General features: G+C 52.0%; 2 protein-coding genes across 4 annotated transcripts; both read right to left on the bottom strand.

The window, feature by feature from the left end:
* Positions 1–104: 104 nt before the first annotated feature.
* On the bottom strand, positions 105–19,907 carry IL27RA (interleukin 27 receptor subunit alpha). Of its 3 annotated transcripts, none has more exons than XM_054461728.2 (14): positions 19,662–19,907; positions 19,128–19,245; positions 13,799–13,956; positions 13,554–13,711; positions 10,727–10,886; positions 10,549–10,622; positions 6,995–7,178; positions 6,715–6,903; positions 4,237–4,338; positions 4,006–4,164; positions 2,438–2,563; positions 1,618–1,708; positions 1,345–1,438; positions 105–1,222 (listed from the first exon to the last, which is right to left on the bottom strand). In XM_054461728.2, the coding sequence occupies exons 1-14, from the start codon at positions 19,759–19,761 to the stop codon at positions 1,028–1,030; spliced, it is 1,908 nt and encodes a 635-aa protein (XP_054317703.1). In that variant the 5' UTR covers positions 19,762–19,907; the 3' UTR covers positions 105–1,027. The 3 variants fall into 3 exon arrangements, with proteins under 3 accessions (XP_054317703.1, XP_054317702.1, XP_054317704.1); XM_054461727.2 differs by having other exon boundaries at positions 112–1,222; positions 13,554–13,726; XM_054461729.2 differs by lacking the exon at positions 19,662–19,907 and adding an exon at positions 17,349–17,512 and having other exon boundaries at positions 112–1,222; positions 13,554–13,726; positions 19,128–19,204.
* A 192-nt stretch (positions 19,908–20,099) lies between these two features.
* Positions 20,100–23,513, bottom strand: RLN3 (relaxin 3). Its single transcript, XM_054461726.1, has 2 exons — positions 23,258–23,513; positions 20,100–20,944 (listed from the first exon to the last, which is right to left on the bottom strand). Exons 1-2 carry the CDS (start codon positions 23,445–23,447, stop codon positions 20,706–20,708), a joined length of 429 nt encoding a protein of 142 aa, XP_054317701.1. The 5' UTR covers positions 23,448–23,513; the 3' UTR covers positions 20,100–20,705.
* Between the last annotated feature and the right edge of the window lie 574 nt (positions 23,514–24,087).

The following is a 24,087-nucleotide window of genomic DNA, read 5'->3' as shown; positions in this document are numbered from 1 at the left end:
TCTCCTGGTGGGAAGTTTGAGGCTTAACCCTGCTACAGTCAAGGATTATGAATCAGTGAGAGTATAGATTGAGCTGCTGTAACAAAAAGACCTCAAAGCTACCATAGCTATAAAATTATAAAAGTTTATTTTTCTCAGTGGTTCTATCCATGCGGTCATTCAGGGATTCAGGTTCCTTTTCATTTCTTGCTCCACCTTCCCCTTGAGTATGACCAAAGCTGGATCATAGGCATGTGTTATGTTCCAGCTCATAGGCAACGAAAGGGTGTGGGGGAGCCCCCACCCAGACCCTGTGTTGGCACATGTCACTTCTGACCACATTCTGTTGTCAAAAACTCGGTCCATGCTGCACCTGGCTGCAAGGGAGCTGAGATGGTGCCCAAATGCAGTTTTTTCTTCTTTTTTTTTTTTTTTGCTTTTTATTAATTAATTTATTTTTGAGATAAGGTCTCATTCTGTCACCCAGCCTGGAGTGCAGTGGTGCAATCAGAGGTCCCTGCAGCTTTGAACTCCTGGGCTCAACTGATCCTCCCACCTCAGCCTCCCAAGTGGCTGGGACTACAGGTGTGTGCCATCATGCCCAGCTAATTGTTTTTGTTTTTGATGTTTTATTTTTGTAGTGAGGGGTCTTGCTATATTGCCCAGGCTGGTCTCAAACTCCTAGCTTTAAGTGATCCTTCCACCTTGGCCTGCCAAAGTGCTGGAATTACAGGCGTGAGCCACTGTGCTGGGGTCCAAATGCAGTTCTGTTACAGCGGAACAGATTTTGGCAGGCAGCTGCCACTCTCAATTTCATGTATTTTCCTTTGCTCCACCTTCCATCCATGTCTTCCCCATGGGGGCCAAGCCCTTCTCTATAGGGGTCCTTCAATCCTAGCTCTGCCTGGCTGGGTGTCCTGAGGCAAGTGACTCAGCCTCTCTGAGTCCTCAGTGTCTTCATCCATCAAGAGGGCTAATCCAGGACTGGGGTGCAACCTGTGTGAGCATCCCTCTGGCCTGGCTGACAGCCCCCAGTCAGACGTGTGGTTCAGGCCAGAACCTGTGGCCTGGGGGGCCCCAGAAGGCCCAGCTCCTCAGGTGTGGGCAGGAAGTGCTTCTCATACCCAGAATCAAGCGGGGCGGTGGCCTGGGGGAGCTGGGAGGACTCCATAACCGGCGGGGGCTCCATCTCCTCCACTTCCAGGATGGGCAAGTCCCCAAGGGGCTGGGCCTCAGGCACTTGCTGGGAAGAGATGAGCCTGTAATCCTGCCCTGGCCTCCCTGACCCACACCTCACCCCCTCCCCACTGCCCCAGGACTCCCCAGTCCCCCAGAGGGCTCCGACTAGCCGGCCCTTTGACTCACCTCCATGTGGGGCTGCCCTGAACTGCTGTTGGCAGGATCAGGAACTTTCTCCCAGACCCAGCGGGGCAGCACTTTGTGCCTTAGGTGGTAGCACCTGGCAAGACAGGAGGAGTCAGGGCAGCGGATCCAGATGGCCAGATGCCCCAGCCCAGGGTGCAGGGTTCATGAATGTGACTGCGCCCTGAGGCCTCCCTTCAAGCCCCCTGGAAGCTCAGCGAAATGCCCAGCTGCCTTCCCCACGTGGGTAGAGATGCGTGTATCCGACAGCCTCACCTTCCAGAAGTGGCCAGGCTCAGGCCACACCCCATCAGGAACAAGCCCCACAATAGGACGCCCAGCAGAACTTTCCACCTCAGGGTGTTATCTGGTACGGTAGGGAAGAGATCATTCTTAATTTTTTATTTTATTTCATTTTTTATTTTTATTTTTGAGACGGAGTCTTGCCCTGTTGCCCAGGCTGGAGTGCAGTGGTGAGATCTCAGCTCACTGCAACCTCCGCCTCCTGGGTTCAAGCAATTCTCCTCTCTCAGCCTCCCAAGTAGCTAGGGTTACAGCCGCATGCCACCACACCCAGCTAATTTTTGTATTTTTAGTAGAGATGGGGTTTCACCACATTGGCCAGGCTGGTCTCAAACTCCTGACCTCAACTGATCCACCCGCCTCGGCCTCCCAAAGTGCTGAGATTACAGGCATGAGCCACTGCGCCTGGCAATTCTTAATTTTTTAAAGACAGGGTCTTGCTTTGTTGCCCAGGCTGGAGTGCAGTGGTGTAATCGGCATACTGCAGCCTCCAACTCCTCAGCTCAAGCAATCCTTGAGCCTCAGCCTCTCCAGGAGCTGGGACCGAAGGCACATGCTACCACATCCAGGTAATTGTTTTATTTTTTGTAGAGATGGGGTCTCACTATGTTGCCCAGGCTGGTCTCGAACTCCTGGGCTCAAGTGATCTACCTGCCTCAGCCTCCCAGAGTGTTAGGATTACAGGGGTGAGCCCCTACTGCACCCAGCTTCCAAGTAATGACTCCAGATGCTACCTCTCCCTCTCAGTGGAGCACATCCCCTCCCTGTGGCAATCCCATCCTAACCCCCCTACCTGGTAGATGAAGCCGGAGGATGGGACCAGGAGGGCCCTGTCCAGCGATGGTAGATGCTGTCACCCACAGCTCACAGGGACCCCAAGGAAGGTCAGGCAGGGTGACACTCTGTGTGTTGCCACTCACTGGAGAACACAACCAAAGAAGTTGGGGAGGTGGTCAGGCCTACCACAGGGCCTTTGCATGTGCTCTTCCTGCTGTCTGCAACACTCTCTCCCAGGTATCCACATGGCTCCCTTCTCATCTCTTTTAGGTCTTCGCTCAAAGGTCACCTCTTCCGTGAGGCTTTCCTTGACCCCGCTCTATTTGAAATTGCACCCCCTTCACCACCCACCTTCCTTGTTTGATTCTCTTTTTTTTTTTTGAGATGGAGTCTCGCTCTGTAACACTCTGTTGCCCAGGATGGAGTGCAGTCGTGTGATCTCAGCTCACTGCACCCTCTGCCTCCTGGGTTCAAGCAATTCTGCTGTCTTAGCCTCCTGAGTAGCTGGGACTACAGGTGCCCGCCACCACATCTGGCTAATTTTTATATTTTTAGTAGAGACTGGGTTTCACCATATTGGTCAGACTGGTCTCAAACTCCTGACCTCAGGTGATCTGCCCACCTCGGCCTCCCAAAGTGCTGGGATTATAGGTGTGAGCCACCTTGCCCAGCCCCTTGCTTCATTCTCTACTCAGCACTTATCACCATCTCATACACTGCTTAGATATTATTTAGTTTGTCTTTGCATGATCTTGGCTCACTGCAACCTCCACCTCCCGGGTCCAAGCAATTCTAGTGCCTCAGCCACCTTCTGAGTAGCTGGACTACAGGCTGTGCCACCAGGCCTGGCTAATTTTTGTATTTTTAGTAGAGATGAGGTTTCACCATGTTGGCCAGGCTGGTCTCGAACTCCTGACCTCAAGTGATCTGCCTGCCTTGGCCTCCTAAAGTGCTGGGATTACAGGCATGACCCACCATGCTGGGCCTTCTATATATATTTTTAAAATTATATATAGGCCAGTCACAGTGGCTCACACCTATAATCCCCGCACTTTGGGAGACTGAGGCGGGTGGATCACGAGGTCAGGAGTTCAAGACCAGTCTGACCAACATGGTGAAACCCCGTCTCTACTAAAAATACAAAAATTAGCCGGGCATGGTGGCATGCGCCTGTAATCCCAGCTACTCAGGAGGCTGAGGCAGGAGAATTGCTTGAACCCAGGAGGCGGAGGTTGCAGTGAGCTGAGATCGCGCCATTGCACTCCAGCCTGGTGACAAAGCGAGACTCTGTCTCAAAAAAAAAAAAAAAAAAAAAATGGAACCATACCACGGAACTTTAACATCCTTTTATCTTTTTCACTAATAAAATATGACAAGCATCTTTCAATGTCAATAAATATAGATTGGCATCCTCATTTTTAATGGCCGAATGACAGCTCGTTACATTGATAGCCAAGAGGGAATTGAAGACACCATGTATGGTCCCTGGGCCAAAGAGGCCCACGTGGGGACAAGGGGTGGGGTTGACTGATGGGTGGGTCTTGTGGGGGCTGGGAGGACAGGTCGGCAGGCAGGGAAGCTCACCATTCATGCAGACGGAGGGGCTGGTTCCACTCTGTGCACACAAGGTGTAGTGGGTGAGGTGGCCTCGAAGCTGGTGCCTTGGGACCTCTCCCCACGCTATGGCGGGGGTTCCTGGAGGGGCATCTTGGAGTCGCCAAAGCGTTGGCCCCACTAGTGGTGCTGGGGAGGAAGGCAGTAGGTCAAGGCCGGCCTGGGTTACAGGAGCCCCCCATCCTCCAGCCCCACTCTTACCTAGTTCCTCCCTGAACCCCCAGATGGAGGGTGCAGAGGCCAAGCCTGAAGCAGAGACTGCGGTCACAGTGATTCGATAGGGGACCCCGACAGTGAAATTCCCTGAGTGACAAAGGAATAAAGACCAGTTAGAGTTGGCTCTCCTTCCCATGCTCATTTCCTAGGTGTCTTCACCGGGGTCCCCAGAAGGACACCCTGAGATAAGGATCTGACTGTAAGTCATTTATCTAGGAGGTAATCCCAGAAAACCACAATAGGGCAGTAGGGGAGTGAAATGGGGAAGGAACAAGTTCTCACTGTGGACAACTGAGACGCAGTCCCATAGGGGACCTCTAGGGGGCAGCAGAGAGCAGGCATCGCAGAGTCAGCCCAGCTCAGGAGGACGGAGCTGGGGTATTTATCCACCAAGCCTCATTAGTCATGCTGAGGGCTGTTCCTGAGGGCTCTTAACTTCTCAATATTTCCATCTTGCTTCTCCAGCAGGCAAAATGCCTCAGTGACCAGAAAAAGCCCTTAGGCCAGGAAACAAGTGTGGGCAGCTGGGAGAGAGGCCTAAAGGCTCTGAGGTGGTCAAACAGATATGAGCAGGCAACTGACAGCACTTACCATGGTAGCTGAGGCTGCTGCAGTCCCTCCTCTAAACCCTATCACATCCACATAGCCTTCCCCAACTGGGAATTTTCCATAATTGGGCCTTTGCTTCTTTGGTTCCTATATCCTTGTGGGTCTTGGGACTGTGTCCTAAATTTCTCACCCAACATCTTCGTAGTTCTTCCAAGTCCATTAATTAATTAATTTATTTATTTATAAAGATTTCTTGCCAGGTACGGTGGCTCATGCCTGTCATCCCAGCACTTTGGGAGGCCAAGGCAGGTGGATTGCCTGAGCTCAGGAGTTCAAGAACAGCCTGGGCAACACGGAGAAACCCCACCTCTACAAAAAATACAAAAACTGGCTGGGCTTGGTGGCGCATGCCTGTAATCCCAGCTCCTCAGGGTACTGAGGTGGAAGGATTGCTTGAGCCATGGAGGTCGACGCTGCAGTGAGCTATCACGCCACTGCACTCCAGCCTGGCTGACAGAGTGAGACTCATCTCTTAAAAAAAAAAAAAATGCCGGGTGCAGTGGCTCATGCCTGAAATCCCAGCACTTTGGGAGGCTGAGGAGGGCAGATCACGAGGTCAAGAGATCGAGACCATCCTGGCTAATACGGTGAAACTCCGTTCCTACTAAAAATACACACACACAAAAAAAATTAGCCGGGCGTGGTGGCGGGCGCCTGCAGTCCCAGCTGCTCGGGAGGCTGAGGCAGGAGAATGGCGTGAATCCAGGAGGCGGAGCTTGCAATGAACCAAGATCGCGCCACTGCACTCCAGCCTGGGCGACAGAGCAAGACTCCAAAAAAAAAAAAAAAAAAAGGGCCAGGCGTGGTGGCTCACCCCTGTCTTCCCATCGTTTTGGGAGGCCAATGCGGGTGGATCTCTTGAGGTCAGGAGTTTGATACCAGCCTAGCCAACATGGTGAAGCCCCGTCTCTACTAAAAATAAAAAAATTAGTTGGGCATGGCGGTGGGCGCCTGTGATCCCAGTTACTCCCCAGAGGCTGAGGCACAAGAATCGCTTGAACCCGGGAGGTGAAGGCTGCAGTGAGCTGAGATCACGCCATTGCACTCCAGCCTGGGTGACAGAGCCAGCCTCCATCTCAAAAAAAAAAGAAAAGAAAAGAAAAGAAAAGTTAGGCTGGGCACAGTGGCTCATGCCTGTAATCCCAGCACTTTGGGAGGCCAAGGCAGGCAGATCACTTGAGGTCAGGAGTTGGAGACCAGCCAAACCAACATGGTGAAACCCCGTCTCTACTTAAAAAAAAAATAAAAAATAAAAAATAAACCGGGTGTGGTGGCACGCTCCTGTAGTCCCAGCTACTTGGGAAGCTGAGTCATGAGAATCACTTGAACCCAGGAGATGGAGGTTGCAGTGAGCTGAGATGGCACCACTGCACTCTAGCCTGGGCCACAGAGTGGGATCTTGCCTCCAAAAAGCAAAAAAAAAAAAAAAGTCTTGTGTGAATTCACGCTATTTATTTATTTATTTATTTATTTTTTGAGACTGAGTCTCACTCTGTCACCCAGGCTAGAGTGCAGTGGCGCAATCTTGGCTCACTGCAACCTCCAACTCCCAGGTTCAAGCGATTCTCCTGCCTCAGCCTCCCGAGCAGCTGGGACTACGGGCGTGTGCCACCACGCTCCACTAATTTTTGTATTTTTAGTAGAGACGGGGTTTCACTATGTTGGCCAGGCTGGTGTCCAACTCCTGACCTCAGGTGATCCGCCCCTTTTGGCCTCCCAAAGTGCTGAGATTACAGGCGTGAGCCACCAAGCCCGGCCATCATGCTACTTTAATCATAGCACTCCCTCTTACAAGTCCACCCATCCGTCTGCTCTAACAACTGGGATGGAGACCCAGGTGTCCCAGGGCCTCACCTGGTAACAGAGCACTGAGGTTCCCTGGGGGAAGCCGGACCCAGTTGAGTTTCTCCAGGGGGTCCCCATCTCGAGCCCAGTCCACTACATGCTCCAGTGGCTCCCCAGCCCCCGGTCGCCAGGTCACCAGTAGCTCCGTGCTCCCAGCGATGCTGCTGACCGCCACACTACGGGGGGCAGAGGCTGAATCTGGAGGGTGGAGAGAAGTCTCAGCTGCCCACTCAGGAAGTCACCTCCACCCCTCCAGGGCGCCAAGCTGAGGAAGGTCACAGTCTCTTACCCAAGCAGACCAAAGAGAGGTTGGTGAGAGGCTCCCAGCTTGTGGCGTTGACAGCGGACACCCTGGCCCACTCCGCCCCACTGGGAATTACGGAGCAGCAGCAGGTAATTCCTTCTGGACTCAGCTCACGACCTCCACCCCAGAACCAGACTTTGTAGCTCACCTGCACACAGGGCCCTGGGGCCTGAGGGATGAAGGGAAAAAAGGTTAATGTCTCCCATTAATCAGGCACATATATGTGTCTCCCTGAGGTCACCTGATAAACCACCGGTCAGTGAAGCATTTTTGTTTGTTTGTTTGTTTGTTTTTTGAGACTGAGTCTCGTTCTGTTACCCAGACTGGAGTGAAGTGGTGTGATCTCGGCTCACTGCAACCTCCACCTCCCGGGTTCAAGCGATGTTCCTGCCTCAGCCTCCTGAGTAGCTGGGATTACAGGCGCCTGCCATCACGCTCGGCTAATTTTTGTATTTTTAGTAGAGACGGGGTTTCACCATGTTGGCCAGGCTGGTCTCAAACTCCTGACCTCAAGTGATCTGCCTGCCTCGGCCTCCCAAAGTGCTGGGATTACAGGCGTGAGTCAGCAAACCTGGCCAGGTGCAAAATTTAAAAGGGAGTGGGGGGTACCAAAAACCCAGTAAGTGAGATAAATAACATTTTAATGCAGTATTGTAATAAATCAAAATTAATGCCAAAAAACCCATGACAAACAAAATATCAAGTTTTTTTGGTTTTTTTTTTGAGACGGAGTCTCGCTCTGTCGCCCAGGCTGGAGTGCAGTGGCGCCATCTTGGCTCACTGCAAGCTCTGCCTCCTGGGTTCACGCCATTCTCCTGCCTCAGCCTCCCCAGTACCTGGGACTACAGGCGCCCGCCACCACGCCCGGCTAATTTTTTGTATTTTTAGTAGAGACGGGGTTTCACCGTGTTAGCCAGGATGGTCTCGATCTCCTGACCCTGTCTCTTAAAAAAAAAATCCGCCCGTCTCGGCCTCCCAAAGTGCTGGAATTACAGGAGTGAGCCACCACGCCCGGCCATCTTTTTTTTTTTTTCTTTTTGACATAAGTTCTCACTATTGTACAGGCTGAAGTGCGGTGGTGCAATCATAGCTCACTGCAGCCTCAACATCCTAGGCTCAAGTGATCCTCCCACCTCAGCCTCTCTAGTAGCTGGGACTATAGATGCACGCCACCACACCCTACTATTTTTTTTTTTTTTTTTGAGACAGAGTCTCACTCTGTCACCCAGGCTGGAGTGCAGTGGCGCAATCTCAGCTCACTGCAACTTCCCCGGGTTCAGGCAATTCTCCTGCCTCAGCCTCCCAAGTAGCTGGGATTACAGGTGCCTGCCACCACGCCCGGCTAATTTTTGTATTTTTAGTAGAGATGAGGTTTCACCATCTTGGCCAGGCTGGTCTTGAACTCCTGACCTTATGATCCACCCACCTCGGCCTCCCAAAGTGTTGGGATTACAGGTGTGAGCCACTGCGCCCGGCCCCTGGTAATTTTTTATTCTCTGTATAGATGGGTATCTTGCTATGTTGCCCAGGCTGGTCTCGAACTCCTGGCCTCAAGTGGTCCTCCTGCCTCAGACTCCCAAAGTGCTGGGATTACAGGTGTGAGCCACCACACTCGGTCCAAAATATCAAGATTTTAAAGTAAAAACAGGATTTGATCCTGCACCTGTGCGAACCTACTCTGCTCACCTCCCTAAACCTGGTCTTGGTTCCAATCAAACTGTATTTCTGAAAACAGGCAGTTGGTCCTTGAACTCTAGTTTGCTGATTTAATTTTTTAAAATATGGGCCGGGCACGGTGGCTCACACCTGTAATCCCAGCACTTTGGGAGGCCGAGGTGGGCAGATCACCTGAGTTCAGGAGTTCGAGACCAGCCTGGCCAACATGGTGAAACCTCGTCTCTACTAAAAATACAAAAATTAGCCAGATGTGGTGGTGGGTGCCTATAATCCCAGCTACTCAGGAGGCTGAGGCAGGAGAATCGCTTGAACCCAGGAGGCGGAGGTTGCAGTGAGCCGAGATCGTGCCATTGCACTCCAGCCTGGGCAACAAGAGCGACACTCCATCTCAAATACATAAATAAATAAAAGATATTGGATTGTGTGGTCTAAGAAGGTGGAAGACCACACCTGTCATTGTGTTCCTTTGCTTATTTACTGAGAGCAAGGGTCAAGCAATGACGCCTGGCACATAGCTGGTGCTTCACAGATTTGAATCAGTGAGGATAATTGCACCTTGTCAGCCATTTTATAATACTTTTTTTTTTTTTTTTTTTTTTGTGAGACGGAGTCTTGCTCTTGTCGCCCAGGCTGGAGTGCAGTGGCTCGAGCTCAGCTCACTGCAACCTCCACCTCCCAGGTTCAAGCGATTCTCCCATCTCAGCCTCCTAAGTAGCTGGGATTACAGGTGCCTGCCACCAGGCCCAGCTAATTTTTGTATTTTTAGTAGAGATGGGGTTTCACCATGTTGGCCAGGCTGGTCTTGAACTCCTGACCTCAAGTGATCTGCCCGCCTGAGCCTCTCAAAGTGCTGGGATTACAGGCATGAGCCACCATGCCCGGCCTATTAATACCCTTTGATACTAGCATTTAAACTCTTAGCACAGGCCAGGCACGGTGGCTCACGCCTGTAATTCTAGCACTTTGGGAGGCTGAGGTGGGTGGATCATGAGGTCAGGAGTTTAAGGCCATCCTGGCCAAGATGGTGAAACCCCCATCTCTACTAAAAATACAAAAATTAGCCGGGCGTGGTGGTGGGCACCTGTAATCCCAGCTACTTGGGAGGCTGAGGCAGAGAATGGCTTGAACCTGGGAGGTGGAGGTTGCAGTGAGCCGAGATAAGATCACACTGCTGCACTCCAGCCTGGGCAACAAAGCGAGACTCCATCTCAAAATAAATAAATGAATAAATAAACTCTTAGCGCACTGTGTTATATTTTCTGGAGCTGAGCTCCAGTCTCGCTGTCAGGTTTTTGCATCTGCTGCCCCTGCCTGGAATATCTGCACCCATCCTTATGGCTCAGACTTCTCCGAAGCAGCTGACATTGGTGGAGACTTGCTCCATGCCCCACCCTATGCTGACCACTTTAGCAACCCATCCTTGAATCTTCGAAGCAATCTCAAGGGGGCAGCACGGTAAACTCTGTCTTGTTTATGTCATTGGTTTTTTTTGTTTGTTTGTTTTTTGTTTTGGAGACAGAGTTTCACTCTTGTTGCCCAGGCTGGAGTGCAGCGGTGTGATCTCGGCTCACTGCAACTTTCACCTCCTGGGTTCAAGCGATTCTTCTGCCTCAGCCTCCAGAGTAGCTGGGATTACAGGCGCCCACCACCACTCCCGGTGAAGTTTTGTATTTTTAGTAGAGATGGGGTTTCACTATGTTGGCCAGGCTGGTCTCCAACTGCTGACCTCAAGTGATCCACCCTCCTCGGCCTCCCACAGTGCTGGGATTACAAGTGTGAGCCACTGCATCTGGCCTTATGTCATTGTTATTTAGGGGTTTCCTGACACGTGCAGAGAAATGTAACTGGTCCGTGAAGCTCACCTTCCATAGAAGCAAGAGTTCCTCTCCTCCAGGCGTCCCACAGAGATTCCCTGATACCCACACATCTTTTGGAGCTGGCAAGGATGAGGAAACGGGGGAACAAATGAGTGGGACATGATTGGACAGACTTCTGGGGGTGGGAGGGGCGTGGATTGAGGGGAAGCTCAGATATCCTCACCAGAAGGCGGTGTCTGGAAGGACAAAATGGGGCTCCATTCGCCCCACAAATCCTCTTCTTTCTCCATTCGGCAGCGGCCATACACTTTGTAGCCAGTGCCTAGCTCCAAATCTTGGATCTCAACAGGGGCCAGGGGTATGGTCTTCAGCTCTGGTTCCAGCTGGGGGAGAGACAGGCGAGTGTGATGGGCCCAGGGCCTGAGTCAAGGGTATTTGAACTTATCTTTTTTTTTTTTTTTGGCTTTGTTTTTCGTTTTGAGACAGTCTTGTTCTGTGGCCCAGGCTAGAGTGCAGTGGTGTGATCTTGGCTCACTGCAACCTCTCCCTCCTGGGTTCAAGCAATTCTCCTGCCTCTGCCTCCTGAGTAGCTGGGATTACAGGCGCCTGTCACCACACCTGGTTAATTTTTTTTTTTTTTTTTGAGGCGGAGCCTTGCTCTGTCGCCAGGCTGGAGTGCAGTGGCACAATCTCAGCTCACTTCAACCTCCACCTCCCGGGTTCAAGCGAGTCCCCTGCCTCAGCCTCCCAAGTAGCTGGGATTACAGGCACGCGCCACCATGCCCGGCTAATTTTTTGTATTTTAGTAGAGACAGAGTTTCACCATGTTGGCCAAGATGGTCTTGATCTCCTGACCTCGTGATCCGCCCGCCTCGGCCTCCCACAGTGCTGGGATTACAGGTGTGAGCCACCGAGCCCAGCCAATTTTTGTATTTTTAGTAGAGACGGGGTCTCATCATCTTGGCCAGGCTGGTCTTGAACTCCTGACCTCAGGTGATCTGCCCACCTCGGCCTCCCAAAGTGCTGGGATTAGAGCTACTGCGCCTAACTGGTACTTGAACTTATCTATCAGCAGAGTGAGCAACCGTTTGTATTTGCCCAGGACCAAGGGGATTTCCAGAACATGGGCCTGTCAGAAAAATTGCCACAGTCCCGAGCAGACAGAGAAAAGGTGGTCACTCTATGTGCTAGGTATAGCAGGAAGTGGTAACTTCTATTATTATCTCGTTTTACAGACGAGGGAACTGAGGCCCAAAGAGGGAAAGTGACTAGCCCAAAGTCACAGAGCTGGAGCTGAGCACTGAGGTAGTCAGATTCCAAAGTCTGCATCTCAGCCGGGTGAGGTGGCTCACGCCTGTAATCCCAACACTTTAGGAGGTGGAGGTGGGTGGATCACCTGAGGTCAGGAGTTCGAGACCAGCCTGGCCAAATAACGAAAACCCATCTCTATTTAAAAAAAATACAAAAACTTAGCTGGGCATGGTGGCACATGCCTGTAATCCCACCTACTTGGGGGACTGAGGTGGGAGAATCGCTTGAACCTGAGAGGTGGAGGTTGCAGTGAGTCGAGATGGCGCCACTGCACTCCAGCCTGGGCAACACAGCAAGACTCCGTCTCAAAAAAAAAGGGGGCCGGGTACAGTGGCTCACGCCTGTAATCCCAGCACTTTGGGAGGCCCAGGCGGGTGGATCACCTGAGGTCAGGAGTTCAAGACCAGCCTGACCAACATGGAGAAACTCCATCTCTACTAAAAATACAAAATTAGCCAGGCATGATGGCACATGCCTGTAATCCCAGCTACTCGGGAGGCTGAGGCAGGAGAATCGCTTGAATCCAGATGGCAGAGGTTACAGTGAGCCGAGATCGTGCCATTGCACTCCAGCCTGGGCAATAAGAGCAAAACTCCGTCTCAAAAAAAAAAAAAAAAATTCTGCATCTCAGTGTTGCTCTGAATTGCATGAATAATCACAACTCACAACTCTTCTTTTTTAGTTTTTTTTTTTTTGAGACAGAGTCTTGCTCTGTTGCCAGGCTGGAGTGTAGTGGCACAATCTCGGCTCACTGCAGCCTCCACCTCCTGGGTTCAAGTGATTCTCCTGCCTTAGCCTCTCAAGTAGCTGGGACTACAGGCACCCACCACCATGCCCAGCTACTTTTTTGTATTTTTAGTAGAGATGGGGTTTCACCATGTTGGCCAGGCTGGTCCCGAACTCCTGACCTCAGGTGATCCAATCTCCTTGGCCTCCCACAGTGCTGGGATTACAGGTGTGAGCCACTGCACCTGGTCAGATTATTTTTTAACTTCTTAGAGACGAGTCTTGCTATCCTGCCCAGGCTGGTCTCAAACTCTTGACCTCAAACAATCCTCCTGCCTCAGCCTCCTGAGTAGCTGGAACTCCAGGCACAAGCCACCATGCCCTGCTAATTGTTTCACTTTTTTCGTAGAGATGAGGTCTCCCTAAGTTGCCCAGGCTGGTCTTGAACTCCTGGCCTCAAGTGATCCTCCTGCCTCAGCCTCCCAAGGTGCTGGGATTTTAGGAATGAGCCACTATGACCGGGTGATAGATTATTTTGGCAGGAGAAAAAAAATTTTTTTTTTTGAGACAGTCTCACTCTGTCACTCAGGCTGGAGCGCAGTGGCCCAATCTTGGCTCACTGCAACCTCTGCCTCTCGGGTTCCAGTGATTCCCCTGCTTCAGCCTTCAGTAGCTGGGATTACAGGCGCCCACTACCATGCCTAGGTAATTTTTGTATTTTTAGTGGAGATGGGAGTTCGCCATGGTGGCCAGGCTGGTCTCGAACTCTTGACCTCAAGTGATCCATCCCCCTCAGCCTCCCAAAGTGCTGGGATTACAGGCGTGAACCACTGCGCCCGGCCATGGGAGGAGAGTTTTTAGCCAAACAAGAGGCACGTGCAGGCATTTTGTGTGGGATGCAGACAGGCTCAGGGGCAGGCACAGAATGGGTCCTGGGCTGGGTCTCAGATTAGGAGATGTTGCCTCAGTCCCTGCCCAGAATAGGGTGGGGAGAAAAGGACCCCAGCACTCACCAGGGTCCAGGCTGCCTCCTGACATCTTCGGTAGTGGAACTGGCAGATCAGAACTTTATGAGATGGCCACGTAGGTGGGGCCCAATGGACAGTGGCCTCCAGGGGGTCATCCTCGGAAAAGTCCACGTCAGGGCCCAGCCGGGGGGCGTTTGGCTTCACTTGGGAAGGGGAAACTAGGGTGTAGTGAGCCACGCCCTCCAAGAGCACCCACCCCGCATAGAGCGCCCACCCTCCTGCCACGTTACTTTGGGTTTCTAGGTTCACGAAGACGGGGGGCCAGAGAGGCTGGCCTGCCTTGGTGCCCCAGACAAGGAGTTTGTCAGACATGGTGAGCTGTTCCCGAGGAATGGCCACCCAGCTCCGTCCAGCCGCCACTGCCACAGTCTGGGTTTTGTTGGAACGGCTGTGAGGAGAGAGGCAGGGATGAGATGCACACTCGGCTAGAGCCAGGACCACTGATAACCACCCTTGTGCCAACAGAGTGGCTGCAGCCTGCTCTGCTTGGGTTCAAATCCCACCTCTGCTGCTTCAGAGCTGTGTGACCTTGAGTAAGTGACTTAACTTCTCTGTCTGTCAGTTTCCTCATCTACAAAATGAGGGTAATAAAAGTAACTGCTCTTTTTCTTTTTTTTTTTTTTAAGACAGTCACCTAGGTTGGAGTATAATGTCGTGATCTTGGCTTACTGCAACCTCTGCCTCCTGGGTTCAAGTGATCCTCCCACCTCATCCTCCCAAGTAGCTAGAATTATAGGCGTGTGCCACCACGCCTGGCTAATTTTTTTGTATTTTTAGTAGAGATGGGGTTTCACCATGTTGGCTAGGCTGGTCTGGAACTCCTGACCTCAAGTGATGCACACACCTCGGCCTCCCAAATTGCTAAGATTACAGGCATGAGCCACCATACCTGGTCGTAACTGCTCTTTTCTCTCTCTCTTTTTCTTTCTTTCCTTCCCTTCCTCTCCCTCTCCCATCTTTCCTCCCTCCCTCCCTTCCTTCCTTGCTTTCTCTCTCTCTCTCTCTTTTTTTTTTATTTTTTATTTTTTGAGACAGATTTTTCTCTTGTTGCCCAGGCTGGAGTGCAATGGTGTGATCTTGGCTCACTGCAACCTCTGCCTCCCAGGTTCAAGCGATTCTCCTGCCTCAGCCTCCCTAGTGGCTGGAATTACAGGCATGCACCACCACTCCCAGCTAATTTTGTACTTTTAGTAGAGACAGGGTTTCTCCATGTTGGTCAGGCTGGTCTCGAACTCCCGACCTCAGGTGATCCGCCTGTCTCGGCCTCCCAAAGTACTGGCATTACAGGCGTGAGCCACTGCACCTGGCCCTTTCCTCTCTCTTTTTTTTTTTTAGAGACACGACCTCACTCTGTAACTGGAGCAGTGTGATCATAGATCACTGCAACCTTGAACTCCTAGGCTCAAGCAATCCTCCTGCCTCAGCCTCCAGAGTAGCTGGGATAACAGGTGTGCATCACAATGCTCAGCTAATTTTTAAATTTTTTGTAGAAATGGGGTCTTGCTATGTTGCCCACGCTGGTCTCCTCTAACTCTTGGCCTCAAGCAATCACATACTGAGACCCCCATCTCTACAAAAAATGTTTTAAAAATTAGCCAGGGGTAGTGGCGCGCACTTGTGGTTCCAGCTACTTGAGAGCCTGGGGTGGGAGGATCGATTGAGCCCAGGAGGTTGAGTTGCAGTCAGTTGCAGTCATGCCACTGCACTCCAGCCTGGGTGACAGGGTAAGACCCTGTCTCAAAAACAGCAACAAAAACACCATATATAGAAAGAGAGAGACAGGCCAGGTGCAGTGGTTCACGCCTGTAATCCTAGCACTTTGGGAGCCCAAGGCAGGTGGATCACGAGGTCAAGAGATCAAGACCATCCTGGCCAACACGGTGAAACACCGTCTCTACTAAAAATACAAAGATTAGCTGGGCATGGTGGCATGTGCCTGTAATCCCAGCTACTCGGGAGGCTGAGGCAGGAGAATCGCTTGAACCAGGGAGTTGGAGGTTGCAGTGAGCCGAGATCGCACCGCTGCACTCCAGCCTGGCAACAGAGCGAGACTCCATCTCAAAAAAAAAAAAAAAAAAAAAGAGAGAGCGAGAGGTTCTCACTCTGTTGGCCTGTTGGCCAGACTGGTCTCGAACTCCTGGCCTCAAGCGATCCCCCCCCACCATCCCCCTTGGCCTCCCAGTGTTGGGATTACAGGTGTAGGGACATCACGCCCAGCCTGAGGAGACGTTTGAATAAAGGCCTGAAGGAGATGAGGCCAGAACCATGCAGTAGCTAGAAGAACAGCATTCCAGGAAGAGAAAACACAGGGTGCAAAAACCTGGAGGCCAAACTGTGCCTGGTGTGTTTGAAAAACAGTAAGAAGGGGCCAGGCGTGGTGGCTCACACCTGTAAACCCAGCGCTTTGGGAGGCCGAGGCAGGCGGATCACTTGAAGCCAGGGGTTGGAGACCAGCCTGGACAACATCGTGAAACCCCATCTCTACTAAAAATACAAAAATTAGCCACGTGTCCTGGCAGACGCCTGTAGTCCCAGCTACTTGGGAGGCAGGAGAATCGCTTGAACCCGTGAGATGGAGGTTGCAGTGAGCTGAGACTGCGCCACTGCTCTCCAGCCTGGGCAACAGAGTGAGACTCTGTCTCAAAAAAAAAAAAAAAAAAAAAAGTAAAAATAAATATATAAATAAGGAAATGAAATCAGTTTGTCCAACGGACGTGTCTTCCCAATGCAGCACTATTCACAACAGCCAATATATGGAATGTGTCCATCACCAGATGTATGGATCAAGAATATGTGGGGCTGGGCACGGTGGCTCATGCCTGTAATCCCAGCACTTTGGGAGGCTGAGGCAGGCACAGTTCGGGTCAGGAGTTCGAGACCAGCCTGACCAACATGGTGACACCCCATCTCTACTAAAAATACAAAAATTAGCCGGGTGTGATGGCGCATGCCTGTAATCCCAGCTACTCAGGAGGCTAAAGCAGGAGAATCGCTTGAACCCTGGAGGCAGAGGTTGCAGTGAGCCGAGATCATGCCATTGCACTCCAGCCTGAGCGACAGAGTGAGACTTTGTCTCAAAAAAAAAAAAAAAAAGTGGTATACATACAGCCTTAAAAAAGAAGAAAATACACTGTGCGTGGTGGCTCACGCCTGTAATCCCAGCACTTTGGGACGCTGAGGTGGGTGGATCACTTGAGATCAAAAGTTTGAGATCAGCCTGGCCAACATGGTGAAACTCGGCTCTACTAAAAAATACAAGAATTAGCCAGATGTGGAGATGCGCACCTATAATCTCAGCTACTCGGGAGGCTGAGGCACGAGAATCACTTGGACCAGGGAGGCAGAGGTTGCGGTGAGCTGAGATCGCGCCACTGCACTCCAGCCTGGGCGACAGAGCCAGATTCTGTCTCAAAAAAAAAAAAAAGGAAATCCTGTCATTTGTAACAACGTGGATGGAAATGGAGAACATTATGTTACGTGAAATAAGACATGGAAAGACAAACACCACATGTTTTCACTGATATGTGGAATCTAAAACATCTGAACTCCTCCTAGAGGCAGAGTAAACTGGTGACTACAGAGGCTAGGGGGAGAAGATGATGGTCAAAGAGTACAAAATCTCAGGCTGGGCATAGTAGCACCTGTAATTCCACTATTTTGGGAGGGCAAGATGGGAGGATCGCTTGAGCTCAGGAGTTCGAGACTAGCCTAGGCAACAGAGCAAGACTCTGTCTCTCCCAAAAAAATTATTTATTTATTTACTTTTAAAATTATTCTTACTTTTTTCCCCTCCTCTTCCTCTTCTTCTTCTTCTTTCTTTCTTTCTTTCTTTTTAATAGAGACGGGTCTCACTATGTTGCCCAGGCTGGTCTCCAACTCCTGGGCTCAAGCCATCCTCCCGCCTCGGCCTCCCAAAGTGCTGGGATTACAGACGTGAGCTACCACTACAAAAAATTTTTTAAAATTAGCTGGTCATGGTGACACATTCCTGTAGTTCCAACTACAGGGAAGGCCGAGGAGGGAAAATGGCTGGAGCCCAGGAGTTTGAGGTTGCAGTGAGCTATGATCGCACCACTGCACTCTAGCCTGGGTGACAGAGCAAGACCTCTTCTCAAAATAAATAAAATCAATACATAAATCAATAAAACTAAAATAAAAATAGAAAAGAGGCAGCTTCTCTGACTCCCCTCCCTGTACCAATTAAAACTAGGCCCCTCGCCAGGCTCAGTGGCTCCTGCCTGTAAACCCAGCACTTTGGGAGGCCCAGGTGGGTGGATCACCTGAGGTCGGGAGTTCGAGACCAGCCTGACCAACATGGAGAAACCCCGTCTCTACTAAAAATACAAAATTAGCCATGCGTGGTGGCGCATGCCTGTAATCCCAGCTACTCGGGAGGCTGAGGCAGGAGAATTGCTGGAACCCGGGAGGCGGAGGTTGCAGTGAACCGAGATTGAGCCATTGCACTCCAGCCTGGGCAACAAGAGCAAAACTCCATCTCAAAAAAAAAAAAAAACTAGGCCCCCTTCTGGAGGTGAATGGTAACCAGGATAGCACCATGGGAATGTACTTAATGCCACTGAACTGGACACTTAAAAATGGTTAAGATCATAGATTTTGGTCAGGCACACTGACTCACGCCTGTAATCCCAGCACTTTGGGAGGACGAGGGAAGTGGATCTCTTGAGGCCAGGAGTTCGAGACCAGCCTGGGCAACATGGTAAAACCCCATGTCTACTAAAAATATATATTTAAATAATTAGCTGGGCATGGTGGTGCATGCCTGTAGTCCCAGCTACTTGGGAGGCTGAGGTGGGAGGATCACCTGAGCCTGAGAAGTCGCTGCAGTGAGCTGACTGCCCCACTGCACTCCAGCCTGGGCGACAGGAGTAAGATCCTGTTCCCAAAACAAATTTTTAAAAATATCGTAAGTTTTATGTTGTATGAATTTTTTTTTTTTTTTTTTTGAAACGGAGTTTTGCTCTGTCGCCGAGGCTGGAGTGCAGTGGCGCGATCTCGGCTCACTGCAAGCTCTGCCTCCTGGGTTCACGCCATTCTCCTGCCTCAGCCTCCCCAGTAGCTGGGACTACAGACGCCAGCCACCACGCCCAGCTAATTTTTTTGTATTTTTAGTAGAGACGGGGTTTCACCGTGTTAGCCAGGATGGTCTCGATCTCCTGACCTCGTGATCCACCCACCTCGGCCTCCCAAAGTGCTGGGATTACAGGCTTGAGCCACTGCGCCCGGCCTTTTTTTTTAGACAGAGTCTTGCTCTGTCCCCCAGGCTGGAGTGCAGTGGCGAGATATGGGCTTACTGCAACCTCCACCTCCCAGGTTCCAGCGATTCTCCTGCCTCAGCCTCCTGAGTATCAGAGACTACAGGCGCGCGCCACCACCTCTGGGTAATTTTTTTTTTTTTTTTTTTTTTTTTGTATTTTTAGTATAGACAGGGTTTCACCATGTTGGCCAGGCTTGACTCCTGGAACCTTTCAACCAAAGCAGCCTGGGGCCTGAGCGGCCACCTCCAAAGCCTGTTTCCCCACGTCACCTCCCTGTACTCACTACTTTTGGCTCTGGAGGTGTAACTCGGAGGGGGCTCCCAGGTCCCCAAGAGGCTCCCACGAGCAGTTCAAGTCGCCCAAGGGTCCAACTCCGTAGCACTGCAGTGGCCCGGCGCTGCCTGGAGAGGGAGTCAGAGGGTCTCAGGAAAGGGGGTCGAATCCCCCTCTTCCGCCTGCACACCCCAGAACTTGGACTTCTGACAATTGCAAGGTGGGGGGGCTTAGGGAAATGAGCAGCAGGAAGGGAGGCGCTAGGCACCCCTCCCCGGGCTCCGTGTAACCTCCCCCTCCTTTCCCTGTGCTCGCCACATCCTGTTAACCACCCAGAGAGCTCCCCCACCCCGCCCCGGGGCTCCGGTTCGACCTCGCTGCCGCCCCTTCCCCAGTGTCGCCCGGTCCCTGCCCCGGGAGCAGCCGTATGGCGCCTGCACCTCTGCAGTTCGCTCTGCAAACGCGTGGCTTATCCTGGAGCATTGGCGCTTTCGCGGGGAGCGCAGCGGCAGCGCCTGGGACACGAGCTCCCTCCAGCACTCACCCTGGGGACGCGTCCGCTGGAAAAGCACCCACAACAGAGGCAGCAGCGCCAGCTTGGGCAGCGGCCACGGCCAGAAAGGGGCGCCCCTGCCTCCCCGCATGGCGCCCCCCGCGAGCCCCGAGTCCGGCCCAGCCTTGCCGGGCCCGCGCGGCCGCGCTGCTCCGCTCCCAGCTCTGGGTACAGCGCCCGAGGCGACAACGGGAAGCCGAGCCACCCCTGCAGGCCGCCTCCGCACCTTTCGCTCCGGGTCCCCGCCCCTTCCCCGCGACGGAAAGTCCCCGGCTGGGGCTGCTGAGGGGGAGTGGGGAGGCGGCCTGGGCGTCTGGGGGTGGGGGCCTCCGAAGGGGTGTACCGCGTACCGCGCATCCCTGAAACCTGTCCTACGCCCAACAACCATACACACACACACACACACACACACTCTCTCTCTCTCTCTGCCAAAGTCTTGGAATTTTTATTATTGGAGTTTGGGAAGATTCGAATGTGCCCAGAGCTCTCCTAGGGGGGCCACCTGCCACCTTCTCTGGGGTCCACAGCCTTGGAACTCTGGCAGGGGAGTTGGAGGGAGAGGGGATGGAAAGCAGGGCAAAGGAAGCGGGCGTGCAAAGGCTGGACGGAGACAGAGGCTTGATTTTAGCTGGCCAGGGGACAACGGCCACAGTTTGGACTGGGAAGGGGGCAGGGGTCTCTGTGTGGCCAGTCTAGGTAGAGTAGGGACCCAGTTGTGGCAGTGGAGTGTGTAGGCCAGGCAAACGCATGGTTAGGGCTGGGGAGAGGTCAGGGGTCAGGATCAGGGGTCCCCACTTGACCAGGCAGGGGCACAGCTTGCTCGGGGCCGGGGTCATGACAGGCTGGTCAAAGGGCAGGGTTGGATAGGTGGTGTCGGGGTACTGTGCGTGAGCCCACAGTGCCTGGCCTCTGTGACTTGCAGATGAATGAATGAATGTGTGAGGCTCGAAAGACAGGTGCCCAGCCAGACACTAGTTGAGTGGATGGCAGGACTGGGGCATTGGTCCTGGTGCCCACGGCTGCCCAGCCCTCAAACTAGCAAAGGCTACTGATTTCCCTTTTGCTACACCCCCACTTGCAGCAGCTGCTGGAAAGGCCAGCCAGGACATCTCGGCTGCCCCGAAGAGCCCCAAGGGTTCCTTGCCAGCTGGGTCGCCCCCTGTAAAAGGCCTGGGGTGACTTGGTGAGTGCCAGCCACTCGCTGGACCCCATGGCCTCATCCCGCTCGCCTGCCAGACTGTCTCCATCAGCATCTGCATCCGGGAAGGTATCTCCTGCAAAAGATGAACAGAGTTAGTGCTCAGGGCTCAGCTGCCGCTGCACTCACAGTCCTGGCTCCTGGCCGGTCTAGCTCTGATCTTGTGACAACAGTCATAGACATAATTCAGTATTTTTATTCCACCCAGTCCTGGGTTCAAATTCTGGCTCTGCCAGAGTAGGTGGGATTATAGGTGTCTGCCACCACACCTGGCTGATTTTTGTATTTTTAGTAGAGACGGGGTTCACCATGTTGGCCAGGCTGGTCTCAAACTCCTGACCTCAAGTGATGTGCCCACCTCAGCCACCCAAAGTGCTGGGATTACAGGCGTTAGCCACCGCACCCAGCCCTGTCATTTATTTTCCCTTACTCTTTATTAATTGAGGACCTGGTACATTTGGGAGCTGGGCTGACTGAGCATGAATCCAGCCTCTCCAAGCTGTAATCGTGAGCAAGTAAATTTACTTCTTGGAGCCTCAATGTTCTTTTCTGCAAAGTGGAAAAAAATAATTACTCCAACCTTCTCAAGTTTTATAAGGAGTAGAGGAGTTAATATTCATTAAAAAAAAAAACTTAGAACAATGTCTGGAACATGATGAGCACTCAAAAATGATTATTGAGTCCAGGCATGGTGGCTCACACCTGTAATCCCAGCACTTCCAGGGGCACATGCTGGAGGATCACCAGAACCAGGAGTTCAAGAACAGCCTGGACAACACAGCACTACCCTGTCTCTACAAATAATAAAAAGTTAGACATGGTGGCACAAGCCTGTAGTCCCAGCTACTCAGGAGGCTGAGGGAGGAGAACTGCTTGAGCCCAAGAGGTTGAGGCTGCAGTGAGCTGTGATCACAGCACTGTACTCCAGTCTGGGCAACAGAGCAAGACCCTGTCTCAAAAAGAATAATAATAATAATAATTTATTGTTCGCTTAATGTGTGTCAAAGAACGTTTTAAGTGCTTTAGCAGGTTAACTTCTTTATTCTTCTCAGTGACAACCAGTTGAGGTGGGTTCAGTTATCACCCGTATTTTCCAGAGGAGACCACTGAGGCAGGACTCAGTAAAGAATTTGCATAGCTGGGCGCGGTGGTTCATGCCTGTAATCCCAGCACTTTGGGAGGCTGAGGTGGGTGGATCACCTGAGGTCAGGAGTTTGAGACCAGCCTGACCAACATGGTGAAACTGTCTCTACTAAAAATAAAAAGATTAGCGGGGTATGGTGGCACAGACCTGTAATCCCAGCTACTTGGGAGGCTGGAGGCACAAGAATCACTTGAACCCAGGTGACGGAGGTTACAGTGAGCCGAGATTGCACCACTGCACTCCAGCCTGGGCAATAGAATGAGACTTTGTCTCAAAAAAAAAAAAAAAAAAAAAAGGTTAGCACACGAACACACAACTATTACATTGTAGAGCTACGATCTGAATCCAAGTGGTGTGTCTTCTAGGTCCACGCTCATACCTATCCTCCTTCTCACCATCATGAATATCTGTTTGCCAGGTCCCTGGCCCTCATGAAGCTAGGTCTTCTGTTCCCTCCGACTCTCCTGATAGATCCCAGATTGTGCTGCTGCTCTGCTTAGACTCTGCCCTAATCTGTTTTGACTTAATCATACCACTTAATCCTGCAAGGTTCAGGAATTGTGTCTCCCATTCGAAGATAAAGACACTCAGAGACTCTAATCTCAGCACTTAGATGAGGCTGAGGCGGGAGGATCACTTGAGCCCAGGAGTTCGAGACCAGCCTAGGCAACATAGTGAGACCCCTGTTTCTACAAAAAAAAATTTTAAACGTGGTGCCAGGTGCCTGTGGTCTCAACTACTCTGGAGGCTGAGGCGGGAGGATTGCTTGAGCCTGGGAGGTCGAGGCTGCAATGAGCAGTGATTGGGCCACTGTATTCAAGCCTGGGCAATGGAGTAAGACCACATCTCAAAAAAAAAGACACTCAGAGACGGGAGAAAAACCAACTTGCTGGGGAGAGGTCATGCATTAGGTGACAAAATCCAGCTATGTGTATACCACACCCTTCACATTACCTGCTGGAAAGGGTTGGAAAACACTTCGGTGTTGTCTTTGCGAATGGTGCGCTCCCCGCCCCCACCTGTCCTCGGACTTCCAGCCCCCATGGATGGCTTGCAACCCCCCATCCCAGCTCCGCAGCTCTGCTAACTCCTGAGCCTTTGTTTCAAGGCTGGGCAGGTGTCCCTGGCTGAATGTGGCAGGACAGGGACCCTCCTCCAGCAACCTCCTCTTATCTCTGTCCTTAGCTCCTGGGATCCATCCAGCCACCTGTTCCCCTCCTACATCCACTCTCTCCCCAGCCTCACCCATAGCCTCCTGGGCCAGGATGTCTGATCGTCTCCACCGGGAGCCTCCGCAGGTGAAGATGACTGCTCGGATGAATTCTCGGCCGCAAAGCTTGACCCTGTAAGGCGCTGCCCGGGCCTCGGCCCCTGGCCACAGCTCCCCGGTCAGCACCCATACCGCCAGGAGCAGCAGCAGCATGTACCTGGCCATGCTGGACGGAGACGCTTTGGACGCGAGAGTGGGCCAGTGTCTCTGCTGCTTCTTGGCCCCCCATTTATATATCGTGGCTCCCCCACACTCTGCCTGAAGAAAGCTGAGTGCCTCCCTTATCTTCTCCAGCAGAGGGGAGACAGGCACAGCCCCCCCAACCTGACCTTTCTCATGTCCCCAGCGAAGTGATAACCTTTCGCTAGGGACAGGGTGACGTGGCCCAGCTTATTGTCATCATCATTGACAGAAAGGCGAGAAGGTCTCCATCCTGCAGAGACCAGAAACGCATAATCCCAAAAGGCGGGGCAAGATGACACAACGGTATCCCCACAACGTTAGGGTCCTGGACCTCTTCGAAGATCATAATAACAGTGAACGCCCATGCAGTATGTGCTACGGGGCCAGGCACACTACTGTAAGCATTTTATTGTTTGTTTGTTTGTTTGTTTATTTATGTATTTATTTATTGAGATGGAGTCTCGCTCTGTCACCCAGGCTAGAGTACAGTGCCAATGGCACGATCTTGGCTCACTGCAACCTCCTCCTCCCAGATTCAAGAAATTCTCCCGCCTCAGCCTCCCAAGTAGTTGGGGTTACAGGCGCCCACCACCACACCTGGCTAATTTTTGTATTTTCAGTA

The sequence above is a fragment of the Pongo pygmaeus genome, chromosome 20 (genome assembly GCF_028885625.2).
Source record: "Pongo pygmaeus isolate AG05252 chromosome 20, NHGRI_mPonPyg2-v2.0_pri, whole genome shotgun sequence".
Taxonomy (NCBI): Eukaryota; Metazoa; Chordata; class Mammalia; order Primates; family Hominidae; genus Pongo; species Pongo pygmaeus.
Note: the sequence above shows the minus strand (reverse complement) of the source record. Positions and strands in the feature narration are given on the sequence as shown.

Bases quoted from the DNA above. Each gene is read 5' to 3' on its own strand.
- IL27RA (XM_054461727.2), bottom strand. From the start codon at position 19,761: ATGCGGGGAGGCAGGGGCGCCCCTTTCTGGCCGTGGCCGCTGCCCAAG. The intron at 7,179-10,548 runs GTGAGCTTCACG...TTCATCCCTCAG, and splicing joins AACTCTTGCTTCTATGGAAG to GCCCCAGGGCCCTGTGTGCA. The intron at 1,223-1,344 runs GTGAGTCAAAGG...ATCTCTTCCCAG, and splicing joins CAGGGCAGCCCCACATGGAG to CAAGTGCCTGAGGCCCAGCC.
- RLN3 (XM_054461726.1), bottom strand. From the start codon at position 23,447: ATGGCCAGGTACATGCTGCTGCTGCTCCTGGCGGTATGGGTGCTGACC. The intron at 20,945-23,257 runs GTGAGGCTGGGG...CATCTTTTGCAG, and splicing joins CCTGGCCCAGGAGGCTATGG to GAGATACCTTCCCGGATGCA.